Here is a 27,100-nt window from a genome sequence, read left to right on the forward strand (position 1 = left end):
GATTTACCACGAATTGTGATTTACTATTTGTTTTTTCCTATACTATGGTTCAGCACAATGAGGCCAGAGGTAACAGAGGTAAAACTGAATGGTGATCTTGGAAGCGGATATATTTTTAGAATTAATCTCAGCTTATTTAAGGCATCTTCTAAAGTCACATATAATGAGAAAGGAAAAAACTATGTTCACATATCTTGATTAAAATCATTCTACTTCAAGTCCCCAAGCAAGAAGTAGCATACTTACTGTTTACTGTAAGTTTGGCTTTGACAGAGTAGGATGAACCAAAATGATTTGAAATAACACACTGGTATTTCCCTTCATTACTGAATTCAACATTGCGCAGTCGAAGGATGGTGGTGTACTCCATCACTTCACCACCCTGGGCCCGGAGATGTGCATAATTCTCCATTTCAGCATCTTGCAGTAATTCATTGTCTTTCTTCCATGCAAAAGTCATTGGGGAATCGCTGCTGCTGGCTGCCGAACATACAAAACTCAAATTGGAGCCTTTGATTGCTGACTGGGTTTCTGGCTGGACAGTGATCTGTGGTTTAGGAAAATCATCTGCACAGAAGGATGAAGGGAGAAAAAGTAACACAGAGGAAGAAGAAAAAAAATACTATACGTGAGGCCTGAGGACTCTTTTAGAAAGCGTTTGTAAGCCTTGTTTTATCGGTTTGAGAGAAGAGTCAGATAGGTATTTATAAAATGGATATACAATGCCTTCGTTCTCAATTTTGTTAGCCTTAGGGCATTTAAAGATACCATATTTAGGAGTTTATTGTGCCAAGTCATCTCTTATTGAAGAGAAAGTACATCTAAAAGCAGACTGTACGTACAGTTTGCTCAACAGCAGCACTAAGGAGGAGACAACTACCCCCTGACATTTGTAAGAACTATTCTGAATGTCAGTCATGAAACTTACCCTTCATCTTTACAACACCTCAGGCTACTGTTGAGTTTTCCTTTATTGAAACCATAGTTCTTCTGCCATCAGAAACTGCAAGTTAATGTCGAGGGTTCTCCTCAAACCCACAAAAAACCATCAAGTCCAAAAGTCACTGTTCCAGTGATTTGTGGCTGCTTGGTCCACCTTACAAACACAGCAGTGCTGAAGTTCCCTTAAGCAGGGCAGCACACAAGAACTTCAGGAGATTAGTTTCTGGAGGTCCCTTTGAAGGTGACTTTCCAATAGTAAAGTGCCATTTTGTGAGTTTACAGAATTACTTGCCTTCTGAACTATTTATTCTTTCAATTGCATATACACTGCATGTACAAAAGGAGCGAGCAACTAAATGTCTGGTCTTCGGTAAGCAAAAGCCTTAGTGTATTCCTAACTTGAAAGATATTTCCTACCTCCTGACAAAGACACAGGCCCAAATTTCACAAGGACTGCAGAAAAAGCCCTGGGCCCCAAATACTCCTTACCGCAGCCCCTGCCTGCACTGCAGAAAGTCAGGTTTTACCTAGCCCCTTTACCTTCTTACGTCTTTATTTGTTTGGGAACAACATACCAGGGTCAACGCATTATTTCCTTGAAGAACCTGTACGCTGTGTGCTACAAAAGAAAATGAGATGGGCTGATAGCCTTAACATGAGCTGCCTGCAGAACACTTGCAAGGCTGGAGCTGCACTCCAGTGACAGGAAAATGTGGATCCCCTGACCTGGGACCCTAAGTATGGGCCTTAAGAATCTCCCAGGCCACTTGGTTTTCCTCCATGATAAACTATACCATTTGCAAATGGAGTTGCTAGTTATCCCTGTGCAAAGTCAGTGAAAGTAAGTAAAACATTGTAAATATTTAAATTAGCCTTGTGAAAGGACAGAACATACTTCATTCTGGTTTAGTTGTACTATCAATGGAGTAATAAAATATCTTCAAATCTTAATTATTTTGGCAGGAAGGGGGGATGAAAAGGTCACTCAAATAAGCAGATACTACTGACTACAGAAGAACACTCTAGGATGAGACTGGCAATGTGTTTTTTCAGAACAAACTGACAGTGTATATGAATATATGTATCACAGAAATGCACACACATACTTCTCATTTTATAGGAGCCAGTTGACTACTACATATAGAAGCTACCTGACTACTATGTAAAGAGAAACAAGTTATTCATCACTTAGATGGTACTTTCTTAGCATTGCTATGTTATCTTGAAGCAATTAATATAGGTCAAAAAAGCATCTATTCTGTTTTTATTCCAGTTACCTTTAGAACACAAATGTCTCATGATTTGTTTCAGCTTGAAAGGCATGATCTTAGGAAGCACAAATTATGCAGATTTTCTATTTTTTAGTTTCACAGATATGGAACCCTTGCCTAACACATGCTTTCCTTTAACAAATTTAGGGTGACTCCCTCCCACCTCCTAACTGTTGTCAAAAATATAACTTGGCTTGATTGGGAAAATTTATAAACTCATATAAATTCTATGTTAATAGATAATTAATAGATTGTTTGTTTTAATTTCAGACAGGACTTAACATGCTCCTCTTGAAAGTTCTGTAAAAGCAAGTGAGGCCACTGGAAACTTCTAAGACAAGGGATGTACAGCCAAATGTCTAGTGATGGCACGCTTTCAAGATTTAACAAACAGTGAAACACTCATTAAGAGATTCCAGTTACTTCTGCATGACAATTACATATTAAATGTAAGAACCTACTCTTAGTACGTCCTTTTTTGCTAATATATCTTAAAAGGTTTGAGATTAATTCATTTAAAATGGCATTCAGCAGCTCGAAGAAAGATCATGATTCCCTGTTGTTTAACAAATGAGATATATATTTAAATCCTCTAATTTAATTTCTTGCCAGAATGAGTTTCTCATAAATAAGGATGTATACTTCATATAGACTCCACTAGCTATTGAGTAATCTGTAATTTCCTGCACTATGTCAACTTCTCCTTTCCAGCAGCAGCCAGATTATGCACCACCCACTCATTATTCAGCATTAACATATTAAACATTTGACTGCTAATAAGGGAAAAAACATTTTTGTACACTATTTTATATTCTGTGCCTGCTTTCCCACTGAAAAAAGGGTATGAGTGGCAATAGTAAAAATTAAGCAGTCATATTTGCTATGAGAGGAAACAAGACAAACATGGTTACTGTTTTGTCACTGAAGACTATGAAGTTTTAATTTTCTTTAGTAAGAAAAATGAAACTTATACAACAGTAATACAAGAAATGCAGTTAGCTTTTAATTTCCTGATACTTTCAAAGTTCCCACTTAATCTATCAGAGTACTCAAACACACATCTTTACTCTTCCCTTTGCATTAAATAGAAAACTTAAGAAATAGGTGATAACCAATGTTACTAAACACACAAAGAAATTTCATTTTAAAGGCAGATGCTATCACCTCAAACTCTCAAGTCTTAAAGTAAAAGTATTTTACTAGCATTTACTCTCTGGCATATTGAAATACAAAATATAAGCAACGTAACTGTGGTAATCTGATGTTTTAAAACACAGTTTACATACAGGCAATAACTTACATGGTCCGAGTAATTTTTGAAGCAGACAACAAGCACACACAAAAAAGATCAGAGCTGAGGCCAGTATGGCTATTTTACCTTCAGATTTTCTCAGCTATGGAATAACCCCAAGACTGATGAAGTATGAAAATAATTTACAAATAATCAAACCAAAAAAATTGCATCTTGAGTTTGCCAAAATGTCTCACTTAAAAATGAAAGTTATCTAAACAATATCCATCTTCTAAATCTAGAGACGTATACATTTACCACCAGAAACTATTGAGCTTTCCCTTGCATGCTATGCTATGCACTATGTAAGCAAGCTGTACATGCAATAAGAGTTACAAAACCACCACTCCCCATCTTGTGCAAAGCCACAAGCTTTGAGCATCTACATCACAGTCTGGGAACTGAGAAGGAAATATTAGCAAATATTAAATCCTCTGCATTTTATTTGAGAAATTAAAACATATCAAAGACACCACAACAAAAATAAATGCATTTGGCAAAATTTGTCCTATGGAATGAGAAATAGAGGCTATACTCACCACAGACAAACCCATCCAGGCTGACAGCAAAAATATTTCTCCCTTTTAGCAGCTGAGGATGGGCACAACTGGCATTTACAAAGCTCTGAAAGTTGTTCTCTGACATCCACTGTGGTAGCCATTTCAACTGGCAGTCACACAAGAGACTTGACGTGTTTAGGTGCCTAAGAAAAAGCAGTTACATTCAAAGCCTGCTTGCTTGTTTTGTCTGTTTGTAATACAGATCTATATGAGCACATCAGTAACAAAACTAAATTTTTAGCCTAAATACATATATCACAAAAGAATTACAGCAATATTATTTAGCTCAGAAGTGGTGACACCATTGTCATGACGCCTACATTCCACGAAGCAGACATGGTATTCTGAACTCCCAGCTTCTGCTACAAATGTAAGGCCAGGCAGTCAGGCTTGTTTGTAGCATCTTGGGTACAAGACTACACTCAGCAACAGGACACACATAATGGGCATGTAGGAGAACAGTCCAGAAGGGAGGTGCCCTGGAAGCTAACATCAAAAAAATGCTGAGACAATTTCATTCCTTCATTTCCGTTTTAGTCAGAATTTATCTTGGGGAAAATATTTTAAAAGGGGAGTAGGGAAACGAAGAATAGTTAAGTGTTGAAATCTAAAAAATGCATCAGATTACCTAAACTATGTGAATAGCTACATTCACAGAGGGGAAAAGAAATAAGAAAGCAAAGGGATATTCTGTGAAGTATCTAGAACCAGGAGTTGAAGTAAGAGAGTTCTCAGTTTTACCTGAGAAATCAGAATCACCCTAGAAAAAACACATTAAAACACACAGTAACAAAATTCCATTTGTTCATATCTTACCTGTTTTTGGAGGAGAGGCAAAAATAATTTATGGATCAAGGGAGAGATACAGCTTTGAAGATAAATGAAGAGATACCAATTCTTGATTTTTTTCTTGAAGTAAAGGAAGAGCGTCTCTGTGCCATTTCCACACTAACACTGCATGGATAAAACCTAGGATGCCAGCTCACCAGTTCATATTGAGATGAAACAGGTCATCATTCACTGCAGTTCTAGGGGCATTCTTGTTATTTTTAGGAGGCAGAGAAACCACAGCATTTTTTGCTACCCTGATGCAGTGGCTCTCTGTCATATTATTTTCAGGTTTATTCTCTCAGGGCCTCAGAATAAAATTACCAGATAGGAATTTATACTTAATAATCTTTCTTCTGGGACAGTACTTTCTACCATCTGTCTATATCTTCTCAGACATAACGGATGTCTACCAGGTGTTTCAAGAAAAGTACAGGAAAAAAAAAAAAACCAACAATTCTTGAATACTTATTTCACTGAAGTGTTCATAGTCTGGTATCTTACAGCATTTTACACCTCCTGGAGCAGTGTTACCCTGTCATTCCATCACATTTGATCACTCTTCAAGTCATCTATATCAATCCCTATTTGTCGTCACTGTGCTCCCACCACTTCTCTTGTGCCAAATCTAGCAATTGCCTTGCAGCTGGCTGGCTGAGTTACCCTGCAGCTGGCTGAGTGAGTTCAGCAAACTAATCAAGCAATACAACCAGATCCAACTCAAGGAAGAAGAAAGGCAGAAAACAACTCACTATGGTAGAAGCATGGCTGCTGCTTTCTAGAGCAGCTGCAGCTACACTAGGATATGGGTAACATCAAACTGAACTTAAATTAATCAAATATTGTCTGGATACAAGAAAGAAATATTTCACAATGTGAACAGTCATATACCGGCAACCTCCCAAGGCATGTGATGGAGTCTCCAGCAATGGAGGTTTTCAAGACACACCTGGACAGGGTGCTAGATAATCTCATCTAGGCTCCCTTTTCCACAGAAGCTGGACCAGATGACTCTTTGAGGTCCCTTCCAAACTGGTCTGTTTTATGATTCTATGAAATACGCAAGGCTCCTTGTTAGTTTATCTATGGCAACCAACTAATATGATAAGATGAAGTAGAGCACCAGCTACTAGGGTGATACTTGACAGGAGTCTGGAGAACACAAATTAAAAACTTCAGACAAGCTTCAGGCAGTTTCTACTTATAATGAGAGCGGCATCTTTTTGCTATTCTTTAGCTTGTTGACAGATTATCCACAAAGCAGCTGAGAACAACAGAAGTGACTAGAGAAGGCTGATATGAATAGAGTTGTAAGATATATGCTAAAGAATTAGCTGTGCTCAAATCACAGAGAACAGTGACAACGTTTTTCTGCATTTATCCACAGAAAAAGAGGGCAAGAGGACAAAAAAAACCCCCAAAAACTCACTAGAAGAATACACCCTTCCCAGTGACCGCCTCATGACTTCTCTGAAGATCTGCCCCTTTGCGACTACAGGACAGAAAGACCCAATTACAAGCGATGACAACCAGGTCTTTACAAAAGAATTACAGCACTGTATTTCACTGGTCCGGTAAGCTTTAGCTCAGTGATAGCACTGCTGATCTTATAGCACATTACATCAAAGTCTCCCTTATCTAATACCTATTAGAGATCAGCCAATTTAAAATAAGGACTCCAGACACCAAATGTAGCAGAAAATTAATGCCTCCTATCCTACAGTCTCTCACTTAAATACAGTCATCACATAAAAACCGAAACCCCCCAAAACACTCGCATACCCTTAAGTGACTTCAGAGAGGTTACAGAGGGAGTTTATTATGGCATCAGGCAATATCTTACATGGCTTTCATTTACATATTTAAATGGATATACGTATATTTAATAGAGGTGGTGTGTTTAGACAGAAACTTACAATTCTTTGAGTTTCTTCATTTGTGAAAATGCATTTCCTTGAACTGACATAATTGCATTGTTACTTAGATCTCTAGGAAAAAAGAAAAATAACATTAGAGGAATAACATTAGAGGACTAAAGAGTAATTTATTAAACTGAATGCATTTAAGACTCAAGGAATAGTTTGCTACCTTAGTGATATACAAAGGATCCCCTAGCTCAAAAACTAAAGAGACGGGATTAAAGAGTTCTACAGCACGCTTAATACGTAACACTTTGTGCATTAATTCCAAAATTCATATTCAACATAACTCCAAAATAGAAGAACCTTCTCAAGATCACAGTAGTAAACAGGGTAAGTGTATTTTACTCAAAATCGTAAGTAAAGCTTGGTAGTCCTACTTTTAATTCATTTACTATCAAAAACTATTTTGTTGGGTTAAATGTTAATTTCTACTACTTACAGGTGTTCAAGTGCATCCAAACCAGAAAATGCCTTCTTTGTAATGGATCTAATCCTGTTTCCCTGGAGTATTCTGAAAAATGTAAGTACACGTTGCAAAAAAGATGCAATAAAATAGAAGCATTTTTGAGCTGAACAATTGCATTTTTGGCATTAATTTCTAAACTATGACTAATATTCACCACTCGACCTTCCCCAATGCAGCAAAATGTCTCACCTCTAGAAGATACTAATTTATTCCCCTTGAGTAAACACCTAGATTTTACAATTATTTTAGAAGATGTTTAATGCTTACAGTTCAGTGATATGGACTACTCTAAATGTACACGCATAAGCATCTTTTTATTTCATAGATGCGCATTTGAAAATTTCAGTGCAATGAAGCCACTTCCACTGAATGCTGCTTTACCAGACAACCTCTGTCACTATGCCTTTGTCATATAATGCACTTATCGCTTCCTATTATGGGAAACCCTCATTCTTTGAGAAATGTTTTCATAATTAGTAGTAATATTTAAAATATTTCAGATTAGTTTGACTTGAACAATCTGGAATTTCTTTTATAGGAAAAGAAAATTTTATAGAGAACAAAGTGGTAAGGGATTATAAGTAATTATCTCAGCTATGGAAAATACATTATCATTAAGTGTTAGGCTTGTCCCTTGAAACACACATAATCTAAGCTAATTTTTTTAAGGAATTATGAGCTACAAATATTGTAGCAATACTCACAGCCTCCTAAGTTTATCTAAGCCAGAGAAGGCGCCATTCATATCTTCAATAGTCCATGATATTTCATTGTTTTTCAGATCCCTGTTTAAGTGGGGAGGAGAAATCAAACCACAAGAGCAATTAAAAAGAACAAGGTACATAGTTCTTCAAGAATATGTATTATGTAAAACAATTTCTGAAATAGCTTTCTGGTAGGTTGTTTTTTGTTTGTTTGGGGGATGTGGGTAGGTGGGTTGGTTTGTTTTAAGAGAAGCTCTTCCTGATTAGCTATTTAATTTCAACTTTTACTGAGAGACTTTGAGGAATATTAGTACTTTTTCCACTGATAATTAAAGAGATTACAAACCTAACAATTTTATGAATTGTTAAAAAAAACAACACACATTCCTCTACAAAGGTATTCAGATACAGGATTATCTTAAGAGAAGGAGTATTATAGGAAGGGAAGGGATCAATGTTTGTCCCTTCGAAATAAAACATACTCATGCATTTGTTAAGTTCATAATATTAGCTAACACACAGAGAACACACAGAGATTTATTAATAAAGTGAATCATTTTTACATCCTACAACATCCACAACACTAGCTTAATTATCTGTGAAGCATTAAAGAGATCAGAGATTTGTGAAAAGAATGGTGTTTCAGCAAAGAATCAACAGGGCTAGAGGAGAGAAAAAAATATCTATGAGGAAAAGTCTAACAATTCCTAGACACTTCACAAGTCTCTGACTTCCTCTCTTTATGATCTATATCCCTCTGTATACTTTAGAAACATAGCATACATCCCTTTGAATTGTTTCTTTCCTAGATGCCCAGAGTGTGAGGATGTGAGCAAACCCCTAAAAGTAAAGTATTAGCACCCTTTTCAAAGCGTAGAGGGAAAGGCAACGATTCCATTCATCTGGCTAACAGATGAGTCAACAGTATGCAATTGGAAAACTTTAATGAGGTGGAATATATTTAGATTAATTTACTTCTTTCTTCCTCTTCCTTTACGAAATGTTATTTCAAAAAATGCTCAAATGCTTAAAGCAATTGCCCAGTCACAACAAGCATCAACATCCATAGTAATACAGAGCTTTGAGTGTCATCTTCTTATTTTTACCGTTAAGGGAAAATGTTGATTCAGTTAAGATACAACTATGATCCAGATCCCTAAAGCTCTGGGTAGCAGTGCTGCTTGCTGCCTTTGAATGGAGACGTGCCTTTCCCATAATAATGCTACAGAAAGTTCATATCATAATTATCACCATCCATTGTGCCCAGCCTTAACAAAAGAGGAAGCCCTCCCTCTCCCAACTATTCTGAAACAAATATCCTACTGTAAGAAAAACATGTGCTGATCTGGGATAGTTAATAAAAGGCCCTTGCATATTTCATATGGGAGAAAAGAAAGTATCTGTAAACACTGAGGGTTTTTCTTAAGGCTTTCGACCTTAACAATTGAGTCTGTCAACCTACAAGGTCTGTAGACTGGAAAGTCCCCGGAAGGCACAATCAGCAATGTAATTTACTTTGTTGTTTCCAATGTACAGTCCAACCAGCACGCTTAAACCAACGAAGCTTGAATCATCTAATCTTGTTAAGCGATTGAACGTTAAATCTCTGCAAATTCAAGGAAAAAATGTATTTTAATGTATGCTGCAGTGCTTATTACTCAGTTCAACCCAGGAGAATTTTCAAGAGTAAAGGTAGGACAAAGTTTTTTCCTTTACAGCTATCACAAAGCCTTTCTGACCACACAGCTTGTGTACTGTTTCAAACAATTCACAAATTATTGCAGATTAACTTCTTTCATTTGAAAATGACTGTTACAGTTTTGGTTCAAATGCCACAGTGAAATGAAGCAGTCACGGTTGGCTTCAACTTCTTTCAACAAAATATAACTGTCTCACAAACAAAAAAGTTGCTGTCACCTTGGAAACTTTGTTATGAAAAATTCACAGATCAGTGGTAAGAAGCTCATGCTTTGGCATGTACCTGGCTTTCAAAACTGGAATAGAATAAAAGCCACTCACAGCTCACTGAGTTTTTGGCAAAATTCCCAGGCATCAGGACTGATCCTGCTGATGGCATTTTGGCCGAGATGGAGTTGCTGCAGCATCAGCAAGCCATAAAGCCAGCCTTTGGTTACCTCTGTTAAGTTGTTATGGTCCAGCTGCCTACAAACACACACAAACATATACAAACAGATAAAAGACATAAGCTTCAGAAACTGTGACATGCACACTTTGCCAAGGGTCCACATCTGACTTCATGGTACTGGCTATATAGTTGCAGCCTTAGTTTACAACTACTTGTATGCATGCATTCAGATTGTGCTATCCTACACGTTCACCAATGACTGCTTGTTGCTTTTCAAGCCACACTAGAACAATTTAATTCGAAAACATCTTTACATTTTATCCAGCAATTCCATTTATTTCGTTCACTTCTACGAAGACGTTATCAGCAGAATCTATCAGCAAGAAGTTTATACTTACAAGACTTCCATGTTGGTCAATCCCCAGAAAGCACCATCCATGAGCCTAGTAACCCCATTTCTCTGCAGTTTTAATGATTTCAAAGCTGGAAGTCCTTGGAAAGTAAGCCCATCTATTTTTTTAATTTTGTTGCGATTCAGCTCCCTGCATCAATAAAATTTACAGTTAAAGCACAGTAAAGTTCACTGCATGCAAACAACCTTTCTTCCCTTCTCTGGAAACAAACCTTATTTAAATGCTTTTCTTGCACATAAACCAACAGAAACAAGATGTAATAAACCCCAAACATTTTACTGTAGTACATTATGTTTAACCATGCTAATACTGTTCTGCCTTTCTGATAGTGAGGACAAGTACTTGGTAGTTCCTTGATATTCAGATTTAAAGAATGTCATGGTTAATCCTGTTTGCTAACTCAAAAGTAAAAGCAAGTTCCTAGTGTTTATCCAGCAGCAGAGCCATTAAGGTTAGCTTGCAATTACAATCAATAATCTTCAGAAAGAAAAAGTTAAAATTTTTAGTTGTGGTAACTAGGCAAAATTAAATATCCTGCGTGATATTTCTTTTTTAAATCTGGAGCCAAGCATACGTTACACATTCCTCCCTCAATCTCCACAACTAGTTATGAATAGTTTCCTCCCTCCTTCTAAAGCAGTCTTAGCACTCACCCTTCTGCCACTACACACACCCCTTGTAGATCAGAAGCTGCGACCTGTGTGTATACTGGAAGGGAGTTACAAGGCGTAACTAGCTGGAGGGCAAGCTGCACTGACAGTAGTATTCAATATTTTCTATTTTCCTGCTCTCCACAACAATTTCTTGGCTTTGGTCTGTTTTAACTCCAAACCCTGCATCAACTCCAAGCAGCCTTCTGACTTTGAGCTATGTGAAAAGGGAAGTCTAGCTTCACACCGGTATAAAGAACTGAATTTTAAACTAGCTAACAGTTGCCAAATTAACAGGTTAATTATTAGCAAGAACTGATACATAGTACAAAGGGACAGGACTAGACAACAGCAAGAAAATAAGAAGAGGTCCTCATACAGTAAGTAACCATCTGCCCCTTCAAGAACGTATTACACCTATTAACCTGCATCCTACCAAACCAAAAAGAATCCTCTCCTTCCAAAACTTACTTCCCCTGGGGAAGTAAAGGCCTAAATAATTCTCTCCCTGTAGTTATACCACAATTATTTTTCAGTCTCAGTCTTCTAAGAATTCAGCTTCTCTCTCTAGCAGCCTGATACAAACCCTACCTGATAACAGACACTCAACAGAGAACCCTACTTCTCTTCCCATGTTTAAATGCACATAAGCAGTGAAGAACATTCAGAAAGAACAGCCTTCAGTTCTTCCCCACTCCTCCTCTGAATACTTCTTTCAGGTGATAACATAAATTTTTGTCCCTCATTGAAGATTAGCTACCTAACATAACTAGGTCATCTTACTGATTAAATTGTGAACCAGCAGAACTTTTTTAGGCAAGAATACCAACAACTTCCAAAATTTGAGTTGAATCTCAATATCAGAAAGTCTACTAAGATCATTAAAAAATCCTGAGCTTTGCAAGACTGTTCTCATACTCTTTTACCAAGGCTTCAGTTAACCTCAACCTCTTCTTGCATTTGTATACAGAAAAGGCACAGTCACTGTTTCCAGATGTGTCAAACATCCTAATGCTTCACTGTTCTTACGACCTTTCCCTTTCACGGTTAACCTAAGCGAGTTCGTACTTTTTAACTCTTGACAATCTAACATGGAAAATAATTATTCAGGGTTTGACAATGTGCAGTCCTAGCCCATCCTCTCGCCAACTTCCTGCACTCTTAAGTTGGGGGTTTTGCGAGGGGGTTTTGGTTATTTTTTTTTAAAAAGGGGGGATATTTCCCCAGCCTCTTCCATATTACATAACTTTACCTATTATTTATTTGGTAAAACTTTTGTAGGCAGCATTGTATCAGTGAAGCTGATGGAAGTCTATTTAATGAAACATATTGCTTATTGTCATACCTTGTGAAATCAAATAAATTCCCTTCATTTCACCACAAAAACAAAAAATAAATAAAGGACCACTGTAGCGAAGTATGTAAGTTTACTTCACTTAGTATTTTTTCCAACACTTTCTTACAGGAATACTGCTCGTACCTCTCTCTCCAGCCTTTTTTTTTTTTTTTTTTAATAGGCAAACATGATTTTAAACACAAAGACTATTCACATCTCACCAATATATAACACTAGTTTTGTTCAGTACAAAGCTGCAGTTAGTAAGGTTTGTAGTAATAGGTTTTCTGTGTCTGTCTCACTCTGCCTCTGGTTAAATTAAAGGCTAAAGTTCAAGCACTGCCAGTGCTCTGGAAAACCTGAAAACAATTAGTCAATTGTAGGTTGCACTTACAGGTGCTGCAGATGGGAGAGTTTAAACATCTTTTGAGGGATTGCTGAAATTTTGTTCCTGTTCAGTTTCAATACTTGAAGTGTGGTAGACAAATTGTCAAAGGTACCAGGCTCCATGGAGGTTATTCGGTTACTGTTAATGTACCTGTTGAAACAATGTCTAGAAGGTTAAATTTACAGTTACTTAATAAATTCTTAATACCAAGTAGTGAAACACAAAGCTTTTGCACTGCCTACTCCTTGAAAAATGGAATTTCATTTATCTTAGTAATTAGAGCTCTTGACAGCTCAGCCTATGGTCAAATAGTATTTCACCACCAACATTTTGCTCTACTCTGCAAGAGTGTACCACTGGCAAAAGATAGCATGCTGCAACACCATTACTTGATTCTCACTCAGTATAGCTCGGACATTGTGGTATTACTGAATAAGGATTAAGGCAGACTCAAAAAAGTCCACAAAACTCCATTGCAACTCAAGATTAGCCCAACCACTGAGAACTTCAGTTCATTTTGCTACATAATTATTTCTCTTGAGACACATCATTTTGTTTCATCTCAAGATGATGAACTTCACTTTTTAGGAATTAAAACATCTCATTACATTACAGCAACTCATGTATTCAAAGTTAGTTTATGTTAAGTGCGACAGGTGAAAAGTAGGAATAAATATTTAAGGCATGTCTGAAAGAAGGTTTAGTACCTTAACAAACCACTGCCAACTTAAGTTTTCCAACAAGTTTTTTAAAAGCAACTTGAAAGAAAAAAAGTAAGACTAAGTTTTGCTTACAGATACTTAAGCTGTAATGATGGAAATGATGATATTTTCAGCTCTGATATGTTGTTGTTGCTTAAGTCCAAAGTTTCTAGATTCTGAAACGGCTTCAGATGTTCAGACAAAATATTGGCAATCTTGTTACAGGTCCTGAAATTTAAGAACAATAGTCTAACGGCTGTCATTTCCAGAGCAAACACTTGTTCACTACATATGACTGACAAAAGTTAGTTCTTAATTCCCCCACTTGAAAATAAGGTTTGGTCAAAGAAAACCAATAAAGCATTATTTAAACATAACATTCATTTCTAGCCATCCCAAATCACAAACTGGAATGCTCTAAATAGATGTGTTCATCAACATTTCTGAAAACATATTCCCAGCAAACAAGATGAAAAAAATTGTGTTGTAATCCTATTACTGTAAGTCACGGCTTTTAAAACAAGATGTAAAACTATCATCATCTATTTCTGAACAGTAGAAATATCCGTTACTTGCACTCAATGTATGTCACAGTGAGATTAGAGTTGTTTTCTATTTTAATCAAATTAACATCACAGTAACTAGACATAGTGTTTGGGGTTTTTGAAAACTCATACGGCATGAAAATCAGACTGAATTCCCAAAAATCAGAGCCAGATTAGACAAGATAGGTGACAATGCACCCCCTCAGAAAGATGTTCTATAATTTTGCAATTAGACCTAAGATTTCATCCTATACATTTTTTTAGTAAGTTAGTGAAGAGTAGAATTTCTGCTTCTTACAGAGGTTCTGGACTTCATGTCTGGTCAAACTTTAGCTGAGCATCACACCCAATTCCACAACAAAAGCTCTGCAACTGTTAAAGACATGGGTATCCTAGTCTACTATAAGGAACACCCCTTCTTTCACTTTCAATGAAGTGTACTTTTTCCAGTAATCATATTTCATGTTCATACCCAGCAACCTACCAGGCTTTCCATCCCAGCTGCATAATGTAGAGAATCATTCACACACATCAGCAAAATTAATTGGGTTACTTGTTTGGGGCTAACAGTACATAGGGGAAAACAGATCACAACCAATTAAACAAATGTAGCCCAAATTGATCCTTATTACCTTTGGATGTTCAAGTCAGTTCCAGCTGTGGTACATTCTGTACCTAGTATGATGAATGATCAAAATTTAAGACTTCTCCCTAACTTCTAGAGACTTCAGGCAAAGATAATTTCAGTAAAATTATCAAGAAAAATATTGATTCTGGAAGGTGTTTGCCTTTATCAGAAGTATTTGCTCTGGATCAAATAGTAAGCCACACATTTAGGATAGCATGGACAACCCTCACAGTTTCAAGGCGTGGGAGGGGATTACTGCTCAAGACAAAAAAGTCCTGACTCAAAAACTGAACCATAAGTTAAATTAATGGGCCTTCTGACCACATATGGGAATGGGTAAGTGATCTTGCAGCCCCTCCAATACTCTGCTTGTATCGTGTTTCATTCCTCAGGCTGTCTGGTAGAGGTACACTGCATTTTTTTAACTCTTAGCTGAAAGTATTTATAATAAATGGAAACAAATTACTTTAATAAAAAACAACAACAAACACCACCACCACATCTCAGTTCCATTGGCCAAATAAGACTGTGAGTTAGATAACAGGTCATAGAGCCTTGCCTTTATGCATTAGTTTGTTTATAAGGTAATTACTAACAAGGTATTAAAACTGCCAATTACTTGAGTGACGAATAAAATTTTCCTTGCAGTAAAAGTGTGCTCCAGCAGAAGCCAGCAATTTCCTGAACTGCACGCCTCCGAAATTGCAGTGTGAAAGTGTTCAGTTATACAGATGGCTTGCACAGTGCTGTCTTTGTGTCAGCACTGCTCCATAAAACAGAAATTCCTCACAACTGGCAGGATAATAGCCCCTGTATTACAAAGTTTAGCTGGACCTAATGGAACCGAATAAAACTCTTCTACAGCCTTCAGATTAGCACTTGAACTATCTGGCAAATTACCTGACACAGACCATGTTACAACAAAACCAACCAAACAAAAAAACCAGCTTGTTTGTTTCAGGGAACATTTCTCTTTTTTGGAGATGGTAAGGCTATACTGTGGGGAGAAAGCAACTTCTTTTATTCACTGAAACAAACAGAGCTACACATGAAAGTCCTAGTCCACCTCACAATTAAAATCAAACTAGCCCTCCCTGCACCTTCCTGCTTACTCATATTTGTAGAAGCTACAAAAATGCAAAATACCTGAATGGTTCACTTCTTATTGCTCCACTCCTAGTCCAATTTTCTCTTCAAAAATAATTTAAGTGCCATAGTTCACACCTGGCAGGAGAATATCCAGCACTGAACATATCCTAACAGTTCTACTTTAACACCCAAATTTAGTTAAAATGAGAAACTTCAGTTCCAATTTTTCTTCGCAATCATCACTTAAGTAAATCAAATAAAAGCAATGTATCAGTTTCCTCAGAACTGCCAAATTACCTTCAAAATTGGTAAGGAAGGACGTGTTTGAAGATTCAAGCCTACCTGTCAAGGCAGAGCCAAACAGTACCCTCTGTGTTGTGTTGGCACAAGGATACACAAGTTTGTTCATGGGGGTGGGACACGACACGACAACAAAACGAAACAAACCCAACCCAAAACCCAGCTTTCCAGAAAAGTACTGCTATTACTGTGCTCAGAGAAAAGGAGCTGCACATGCACACACCGCCTTGCTTTCATTTCACAGACCCTCATGGGGAGATCAGAGCAACAGAGATCCCCTGCAACAAGAGAACCAGCACATCCAAGTTCTTACAGAAGGAGACCTGCAGCAACTTGATCACAATTTATTCACAGCAACATGCTGCAGCTTCCTTACATCTTCTGTTACAGCTGAAGCAGCAGGAGCACCAAGGAATGCAGATAAAACCATCCAAAATACCTGCATGAATGTGAACATGCTTTTTGCAATTTGAGTGCCTACACCCTGACTTGCAGCAAAAAAACCCAACCAAACCCTCAAACACCAACCCAAAAGCACATGCAGATTCATTTAGTTATTTTTATGTAAGCCTGTGTGAACACCCGGTTAAGACAGAGTATCAGTTTGGGTATGAGAAACATTAGCTTTCCCCTCTCAGCATTCATTACTTTAACCATACCACTAGGCCAAAATATCTACAACAGCCCTATCAATCATGGTCTCAAGATTCATTCTATATAAACAACAGCTACAACATATCTGAAATACTGACTTGCAGTTTCCCTGCCTCTCAGAAAATATAAATCAGGACAGCAACTTCCATATCCATTTTGTTAGGGATCTAGTTAACACCATTTAAACATAGTAGTTATTACATGCTGAAAAAAAATCAAAAAAGATCTGAAGATCTGAAACAGTATGATTAGGTATCTCTTGACAAAGATTGACAATATGTAAGGTTTTTCCACCTAAGAGAAATACCTATGCAAGCTTCGTTGCTCTGATCCTATAACATGGAAACCCCAACTCAGAAACAGATTAAGACCAAAAGTCCTAGCTTTTATTTCTATTCAAAGTCTCAGCACAAAAAATACCCTTGCAATTCTTTCTCCAGCATAACTCTTTCTTCCAGGTAGACATTAGTCTGCTGTGTTTTGAGAACCTCTTAAGTTTTGTCTTACACTATGATCCTGACAAGGAAAATGTGTAGAAGCCCGGAGGCAGAGCAACCTGGTAAAAAAGTTGCCTAGAATGACAGTTTTGGAGAGCTGCATCTGTGTACCCTGTTCTCCAAAGATGTTGGAGGCAAAATAATTGTTTTAACACCAGTGTGATTCTGGGCTAATATGGTATCTCCTGTCCCTCAACTAAGGCCTGAGAGGCAGGTTATATTGAATTTGCCCCACAAACAGGCAAATAAATTCATAGTAGGGTCTCTTGCTAAAGACCAACAGGATACCTAAAGAGAAAAAACACTCTGCTAGGGCTAGATATATCTTTCTGAGCTGTGCTAAAACCAAGACACTGGGATTCATAGATGTTTAGTTTGACCATCTTGTGTCTACATGGCTTCCAGATTAGAGCTGGCTTAGAGGCAGCCATATCAGAGCACAGGCAAAGCAGATGTGACTGTCCACATCTCAGCATGTATTGGGTGGTCTTCATTATGTGCCACTACAGCTCAGAGTCTCCTCTTTCATATTTCCTCAAATCATTGTGGCTGCTTCACTTGTTCTTCTCTCCACTCACCCACTGACATCATAGGACTCATGCATATCATCTATCTTTTCTTGCACTCCTGCTCTCGCCCTACCAAGCTCCTTTGACTTCTGGAGCTCTCGTAAAAAAGCAATGATGTCAAGATGCTGGATGGAAGCAAACTTAAGCAAAAAGAAAAAAATATAATTTATAGTAAAGATGAAAGATCAAAACTAATAAACTTCCTCAGAAAGTGCTGGAAGGCATGTGCTTTGTGGCTTTTAGGAAAAGGCTGGACAACTTTAAAGAGCACATATCAGAAGAAGGAGTGTCAGTAACTCCTACAAGAGAGAAAAAAGATTTGGGCTTTTTTTTTTTTATTATTTCTATTCATTTGACTACTAACATTAGCCAGACTGTAATGAAAAACTACATCATTTAAAATATTGTAATTATGGATTCAAGCTGAACTCTACCCTTACGCAAAAAATCCCATTATATGAATGAGACTATGTGCTCCCCCTACCATTAGACACCTGACTTCACTGAATTAAGAACATCCATTTTTTTTTAAATTTTCAATTGTTAGATACAGAAATATTTCAAGTGAAACTGTTTTTCTCCAAGATGAAGATGCCAGAAACAGAGCCAGGATTCTGGCTCATTTCCAGTCTTACTGGTAGGTCTACAAGTCTGATGCCTCCTTCACACACAGGCTTCTCACGTTCCTTGTGGCAAGCAGTTGTTCCTTATTCTGAAGGCCTCCTCCATTCCGTGATCAATGCCTGTCATTGCTCTTTCAAGCCAGATGTCAGCCAGTCTCTGCTCTTATTTTTGTGCTTTTTATGGTATGCAGGCATAAAGTAGAAAATGAAAATTCAGAACTCTGTAGGCTATGGATACCCAGTCCAAAACCTGAAACCAAAGGTTTATTGATTCCCAAACCAAACAAAGTGGGAAAAGGGGAAGAGAAAGATGCAGAATGAAACAACTCTGGGATCAGAGATGTTTCATCATCAAAAAGACAACTGAGGTAAATCCAAACTTCCAAACACCTGATACTTACATAGCAATTCTCTCCTGATTCCAGTCATAGTACCAATATGTAATTAATTAAACTTTGCCTCCAAACTTCCTTTTTGATACCCTGGAGTCTGTTTCCCATTCCACTTTCTGGCCTTCCCAAAATAATCACAAGTTATTTAGCATGTGATAGCCAAGTGAATGTGTAAGTTCATCATTTTATTTTAACAACACTAAACAAAAGTAATGCAGGCATAGCTACTTCAACATGAGCTAACAACAGGAATAATAACCCACCACAGACTTGGTGCACTCTGTGACTTAGTTAATGCTAAAATCTTGGACAACTTTAAGTATGACCCAGATTAAATCCAGCATAGTGCCCTCCAGTATTATAAATCATCTTTCTAATCCGATGTATGGACTCGTTAAGTAAAAACACCTGTCCTTTATTGTTACAGAGCCAGCCTTCCCTTTTTGAGGGTGTTCACCGAAGTCCAGGCTCTTCAGACCACACACCTTTCTAGATCTACTCCTAATCTCAACTGTTAGTAAAAATTGAGGGAAGTTCTCCTATCTGCTTCTATTTCACTCAAGGTACTGAGTCATTACATTTCACTTCTCTACCGGAACAACCACCTACCACTTCTCTAAGATATAACCTAATACTTATGCCTGACATCTTCATTCTGGCTTCCCTCATTCTCTGTACCATATGCCCTTCAACTTGGCACCTCCTCCTTAGCAAAATTTCCTACGATTCTTCCATTTTGTCACATGGGAACAGTGTTCTCTATTTTTCCGATGCATTATTATTCTTTTTAATTTATCTTTTTCTTTAACACTGTTGATCAGAAAATCGTGCCAGTTTTTTCCATTGCAACTAGCTCATAAAATTTGCATTCTTTTCCATTCTCATTGCAAAAGCATTTGTCTAGGCTTTCACTACTTCATATTTTTGCTACAACAAACTCTGTGTTTCTACATACTTCTTCCCTTTCCCATCATTCAGCCTAAATTGCTGCCATAAAAAAATCTAGTTTCCATGTCTGCCAGTCTAAGACAGGTTCCTTTTCAAATTCTTTCATTTACTTCCTCTTAGTCTCCACACCAAATATCAAAGACTGCAAAAACTAATTCCAGAAAGTTTCTTCACTCTAGCTTTTTGCTTGCAACTTCAGCCCAAGTCACACATGGTTTACCACCACTCTCATTTTTGGGACTTTCTCCAAGTACCCTTATGCCTGAAGCCCAGTCTGGCATTCCTCTACCCTTTCTTTCAATCCTTCTTCAAAACAAACTCTTCCAGGCAGCATCCAAATCTTAATCCTTCCCATAATAAAGTGGTAACTGAAGAGATGACAAGGATGTAAAGTATTTGACCAACATTTTCTTAATATTGGGAGCCAGACTTCAGTTTAGCATGCTAGCTTTACAAACACACAATACCACTTTCTCTGGCAAGCACAGAAGGGAAAGGCATCCGCTCCTACTGAATGTAAGCTTTCATTTTCAGGAGTTGCATCTAACCTTCTTTCTCGTGACTTTAACTTTCTAAATGTGAACTGCATTCTCCTGGATTTTACAGGCAGCTTCTAATCCCAGCCTACTGTGAGATGAGAGAGAGAGGCAGATTTCTCATACATAACTATTTCAAATAATCTTGCAAACATGGATTATGAAAAAAAATTCTGTCTTTACAAAAGACCCTTTGCAGGACTTTTCCTCATTAAGACACTCACACAGTGCAAACTATCACTCTTATTTTTACATTGCCAGCTGGGACAAATGTATAATCTATTTTGCATATTTGCTTCAACTTGTTGACTTTTACTTATCAATGTGACTACCTGAAGCATGATCTGGGATGCTCATTATCACAAAATATATTTAAATATACTCTTCCACATTTTGAACAGAAACGGATACACAATACTAAAACAAGATCCCTTCAAGGACACAATTCCCACTTTTCTTCACTAACTTTGCATAAAGTTAGATAGGTATTTAAAATATATGTTGGTTAATCAAGCCAGGACGCAACAGTGCATGCTCAAATTTTGAAGGAGTATCTTTCTAGCAACAAAGATTTTTTCAACAAAGAATGAAAATCCGTGACTAGTATATGCTCTATTACTATGCCTATGCCCCAAAAGACAAAGGTAAGACTATTTTGTTCTTCTTGGTAAGGAGAACAGAAGCATTCATGAAGCTGCCTAAAACAGAGATGAACTTACAAATCTCTAGTCACAGGCTCAGCATCTTGTTCAGCAAAGATCTATGATAAGCTACTCCAGCTTAAGACTTAGTTTTGAAAGCTATAAAGAAAAATCCTTTTTCAGATTATATATTTAATTAGGTAGCATGTACAATGCTGTTCATCCTGAAAGCCCTGTAAGTAAAGATACTGACACTGCAGTATCGTAAGCTCCACATGTGAAAGGTTTGTATTACATTGGAGTTAGCTCTTGTCTCCACTGCCTGATAGCACAATGCTTTACCAACCTCAAGAAACAATCAAGGTTGTAACCAGGTCTTTCACCAATGGGATTTTACTCAGATTGGAGCATGCTGTCCACTGAGGAAATTTTACTGATGACTGAAATCAGGATTAATGAGCAACTAAGCAAGGTAGCAGAAAGGAGCTAATATAAGAAGATAGAAAGCTAAACCTGGGCTCTTCTGATAACTTATTTTAAAATTTCAGAGCTTATTGATGAAGCCTGGTATACACTAAAACTTGCAGATCATCATCTCCAATAAATTCCCCACTGCAGATGTGTAGGTTAGATGAGCAACAAGTAGAACCTCCCATTCAGAGCGCAGGCTACCACCTGGATCTGAAAAAAAACTTTTTAGGCATTCCCTGGGGTTTTGTTTGTTTTCAGTTACCAAAATAGTCTTTTTGTTTTTAAACAAATCACTGTTGACAGCTTAGGTCATTATGCTATTTTATTTTCCCCTTTGGAGAGAATGACTTCATGCTTTTTCAGTACAGAAATTCACTTTAAACTTTTAGACATGCTTTTCAGAAGTGTTCACTGAACGCCAAAGGCTTGAGAATAATGGATCAAGTAATCATAACCAAGTAACCAGAGTCATTTTGTAGTGGCTGATCAGAGAGCTACATTTAAAGTTGAAACTATTTTGCTTACTGTGAAAACTTGTGACCCCTGCAGTCACCTAAGACTGGCTACTTTGAAATCCTTTTGTCCTGTTTTTATCTCCTGACCAATCTTTTTTGTTAATATTTTTTGTTCCTTTACTTTTTTAAACATCCAGGACACCAAATGTGTCTTCAGAGACGATGTATTTAAACTCATCATACACCAACAGAAAGACATTACAAACTGAAGGCTGTAGAAAGCTTTCAGAAAAGTTACTTGTGGATTCAGTCTGGCACCTAACAAACAAGCGGGCACATTTCAAGAAACCTCCACAATACTAGCAACATTTTTCATCATCTCAGAACTCAAAAGTGAAAGGCCATATGATTCCTTGTTTTAACTGCCTTAAAGGCTTCCTGTACAGATGGGGTTGGAGGGTCCCCTCAGCATGACAGAGGAAACCTGTACCACGTTGCACATTCTGTATGTCTCTTACAAACAAAAGATTTCACACTCTGAAAAAAGTGGGAACCTAATACAAACCACATATTAATGTAAAAGTTGAAAAAACTTTACTGAATTGTGAATCATCTGTGCTCCCTTTACTTCCACACTATGAACTTTGTATTTTCCACTCTGGCTTTAGTAAGACCAAATATCTGTTTCTGTTCTAGACTAACATGATCAGTCTTTACAACTTAAGTTACAAGGATATTTCCATCCAAATCAACTGCACTGTATGTACTAGTGCTTTTCAATAAAATAATTTCTATACAATAAAACATAAAATCACAAGTTTATTTAAAACAGTCCATCATTTAAAGGTAGCCTAACATTAGAATTTCACTATATGCACTATAGTCTTTGGCATGTACAGCCCTTCTAGTCTCTACAGACAGCAAGAGGATTACTACATAACATTCTTATTATGCTTATTAATATTAACATATTACTATATAACATACCCTTATTTAATATTAATTCTAACTTAATAGATATATTTTAGTAAGAACAGTAAAATTTAGTTGGTGAGGCAAGATACTTTTAAGACTCAGTGCTGTTCGTTCTCTTTAAAGTTACTGCTGCCTTCCATTTTCCACAGTAGTCAAGGATATAGCGCACTGATGTTGGACGGTGTCTACAATTACGTATTTTTAAGAATCCTGCAAGTAAAGTAGCATGGGTTTGTTAGTTGAACTGTGTATCCTTAAACAAAACCTTAAATAATGTTGCAGCATTTACAAATCAGTCTGTCTTCCTTACAAAACACTAATCACACTAAAAGTAGCTAACATTTTCTGAAGAATTCTAAAATAAAACCCCTATGCAAATAGTACTTGGCAGTTAAGCACCATGCAGAACTTCTATACAAGGCTGTTGCACTTCTATTACTCAGTTTCAACCTATTTCTGAATTCAACCTAGGTACAAAACTTTGTAGCAACGACTGACCTAAAAGGCAACACTAGTTTTCTTCTCATGTACCAGTATCACAGATTCCAGCAGATTTTCAGTGTATGTAGGACAGGACTGGTACATCTTGGATAAGGAATGCCATTGGTATTGGAACCAAATTCAGAACCTTTGCTTGTTCTGCTGGAACAAGGGCATTAAGTGCCCATTTCTCTACCTGACACAAAAGCAATCCACCTATCTAGAAACAATGAAAAGTAACTTGCTTATTCTCCCAGAACTGCACAATTTTCTACCACAACCATTTAAAGCAATTCTACATTAATTTAACTGTTTTGACAAGCACTTCAGAAATGCAAATTAGAAAACATCTAACTTATCTATCCCTAGTAGTAAAATAAACACACCTACATTACCGTGTGTGGCACCTGTACATTATATATTTGTAGTAATCGGTTGTTAAATCCAGCATTCTCCCCAAAAGCTTATGTTGTCCAGCACTTGGAGGGACCTGGCCTCCTGGCTCAAGCTACTGTGCTGACTGGAAGGTTGGCAGTCTCTGGGAAATGGCTGAACTTCTCTCTTTTTGCCTTGGTATTCTACTCTCTTCCTGTCTTCTCTCACAGAAGATAGAGAAAAGGGCTGGGTGGCTGAGCAAAAAGAACACCCTGCAATTTTAATTTCAAATAATTGACTTAAAAGGCCAAATATGCTGAAAGATGCAATAAGACCTTTGCAAGTAACATCACTTTAAGACAGGCATGCCCAAGTACATTGGCTAGATGTTTCAAAAATAAATTTTAGACATCTGAAAGTTACTTTTATGAAGCTGGGTTTCAGTAGGAAAGTCATCTGAACTATCTTAGGAAAGACAAATCCCTTCAGAGAGAGACTTTTCATCTCCGTTCAACCTGAAGAGGATCTACAGTTAGTAACTTCTACTTATGACATTGAACTTTCAAGAATTTAGAGTAAGGAAGATGAATCCTACTCTTTGCTCTGTCCAGAACATAGTATATCTCTTACCGTCAGGCAGGCAGTCACAGTTTCACAGCCTAAGGCCTCCTGACAAGATTTAGTCCAAAGTACCACCCGTTTAGTTCACAGCAGTTTCCAGATTCCCAGGAGGCTCAGAAGCATTCCCATGCCATGTGACAAGATACATACTCATCACATGAATAAAATCATAGATGGATCTCCAGCCATATAATGAGAGTGTGCCTGCATGTGCTTGTATACTCCTTCAAACAGACCTAAGGTCTTCCCAGGCTGGTGGGGGCGGTGTTCCTGCCTGGTGCTTTCCTCTCCCATGGTGTTTAACTTTCAACTGGCATCCATAAATACAAAATGTTGGCATCATTGTTTCATGTTACAGACAGACTGTGACCATGAGACTGGGAACATCTGCTGCTCTGGGTATGTTTACCTTGCATAATTCAACAGTATGTAAATATCTAAGCTAGATAATATCAATTAGATAGCTAGGAGTGAGGCAGCTCCAGAAATAGAAACTACACTAACATGATAATCCACCCATGCTTGTTCATACTGTTCAAAGAATTCAGACATACAGTGCTGTATGGAGGTACCTGCACTATTATTATTCACTGTAGACATACCAGCAGCGTAATTTCCTTTGCAGGGCAAAAATTTCTTGCAGAAAAGGCAAAATGCTAAGGCTTCACAGCTGAATGACAAGTACTTATAAGTGGGGAAAAAAACCTCTTGCAAGATAGTTTCTTCAACAATGAAGATTGTGGCAAGAAAGGAGGGCACCACTTCCACAGCATTCCTTGAAGAATCCTTGGAAAAAACAACTGGCTTTTCAACTGACAGTAATGAACCAACATATATGTATCTCATAAGAAATTTAATCAAATCAAGTTTCAGAAGACTAGCACCCTCTTTTCTGCTATTATTTGAAAGTCAGAACAAAGACTCAATAAGGAAACAGTGGATTGTTTTGGAAAGGCTCCACAAGCTTCTTTCACACAGGAGTTTAAAATCCTGAAGAAAGTCATCAGATGTTTCGAGTACAGTTATTCTGTGAAGTGTAGTTCTAAAAGTTATATTCTTATTGTTCCATATGTATTCTTTTTGCATGACTTCAGATATATTAAGTTAGATTCAACCCCTCCATATAACACACAAAAAAATAAGTGCAAGCATTTTTTCACATCTAAAAGTGTCATTAGATTATTAAATAAAATAGATTAGTCCATCTATGATAACACTATATTACAAATATTCCTATGCCAGAGAACTGCTGTATGTTTATTCCTCTTTATTTATATTCTCTTCTGTAAAATGAGATTTAACATCTTTACATAAATAACTTCCAACCTGTAAGAAAAGGAGGCTCATGGGAGACCTTAATTCTCTCCACAAATACCTGACTGGAGGTTGTAGTGAGGTGGATATTGGTCTCTTTTCCCAAGTAACAAGCGACAGGGCAAGAGGCAAGGGCATCAAGTTGCACCAGGGGAGGTTTAGATTGGATATTAGGAAAAATTTCTTCATGGAAAAGGTTGTCAAGCATTGGAACAGGCTGCCAAGGGAAGTGGTCGAGCTACCATCCCTGGAGGTATTTAAAAGACATGTAGATGTGGTGCTTAGGGACATGGTTTAGTGGTGGACTTGGCAATTTGGTTAATGGTTGGACTTGATAACCTTAAAGGTCTTTTCCTGCCTAAACAATTCTACGACCCTATGATTCTATTCTATGTTTTAAAGTTTTTTGTTTGCAAAAGAAACAAAACACTTTATTTTTTGAAGAATGTAATATCACTTTCTATGTACATCCATTTTGATACCAAACACTTAACTATTATACACTGACATTCACAAGTTAACATGAAACCTTTATATTACTTAATTAATTATTTCTACCAAAAATAATATTAAAGAATCTCTGCTGTGTTCATAGCATAGGTATTAAATCTCAGCTGGAGTGCACTTATATTCAATAATCTCCCAACACCACAGAGAAGAAACGGAAATCAGACCAACTTTAACTGCACTGGTAGTATGATAACAGCTTTTAGAAATACCTTCCCATTCCCTGCCTCATCTTTTAAGCTTCAGTATATATAGCACAGAGCACAGATCTAACAAAGGTTTTCCCATGTTTGACCACGTGAGTAAATGAACCAAGCTAGTGACCTAAAGATATGGAACAACCAATCCAGCCATGACCGATTTTCATTTATTCTAAGGAACACAAAAGTCTTTGCGCAGCTGCAGGATGATTTTAGGTTCATCCAGACTAGTTAAGGTTCCATGAGAAGGGCTAGAGGAGATGCTAAGACAAACTCTCAACTTTGTATTAATCAAAAGTAAGGCAAGAGGATACAAACCACTTGACTATGCTAATATTCCCAGCCTTGTGGTAAAAAGAACCTTAGCAAGGCGGTAAAAAAAAATAATATATTCTTTAGATCGATCATATGTTTAAACTGCAGAATGCTATGCCAGTGTAAAAATGTCAACACTAAGGCAATAGAAGATATTCTTAAATTCAAGAGTTACTTGTCAGACACCATCTGCTTTTTCTTTCATTCTTTTCTAATTCTGATCTGTAAGAAATCACATCAGTATCAAATGTCACTTAGCTCTTATTCAAACAGAGCAGTCCAGACACAGTGACTGCACCAGCTGACTTAGCTGACCTGGGCCTAGAGTAAAAACAAACCCCTATAAATCACCAGATGTAAGCAATTGAATAGTGATCAATTTAATTAACTGAACAGCTTTCCAAAGT

The 27,100-nt window shown here is 37.3% G+C and overlaps 1 protein-coding gene across 1 annotated transcript in view; it reads right to left on the reverse strand.

Annotated features, from left to right (window-relative positions):
* LRIG3 (leucine rich repeats and immunoglobulin like domains 3) overlaps positions 1 to 27,100 on the reverse strand; it is a 77,386-nt gene that overhangs the window by 13,817 nt on the left and 36,469 nt on the right. The window contains exons 4-13 of the mRNA XM_080392596.1: positions 13,652 to 13,786; positions 12,864 to 13,007; positions 10,469 to 10,612; positions 10,004 to 10,147; positions 9,447 to 9,590; positions 7,985 to 8,065; positions 7,254 to 7,325; positions 6,809 to 6,880; positions 4,044 to 4,207; positions 247 to 567 (exon numbers count right to left, since the gene is read on the reverse strand). Of these exons, the coding sequence (XP_080248722.1) occupies positions 247 to 567; positions 4,044 to 4,207; positions 6,809 to 6,880; positions 7,254 to 7,325; positions 7,985 to 8,065; positions 9,447 to 9,590; positions 10,004 to 10,147; positions 10,469 to 10,612; positions 12,864 to 13,007; positions 13,652 to 13,786 (1,421 nt within the window). The remainder of the gene's footprint in view (positions 1 to 246; positions 568 to 4,043; positions 4,208 to 6,808; positions 6,881 to 7,253; positions 7,326 to 7,984; positions 8,066 to 9,446; positions 9,591 to 10,003; positions 10,148 to 10,468; positions 10,613 to 12,863; positions 13,008 to 13,651; positions 13,787 to 27,100) is intronic.

Source organism: Falco punctatus, assembly GCF_963210335.1.
Source record: "Falco punctatus genome assembly, chromosome: 6".
Classification (NCBI taxonomy): domain Eukaryota; kingdom Metazoa; phylum Chordata; class Aves; order Falconiformes; family Falconidae; genus Falco; species Falco punctatus.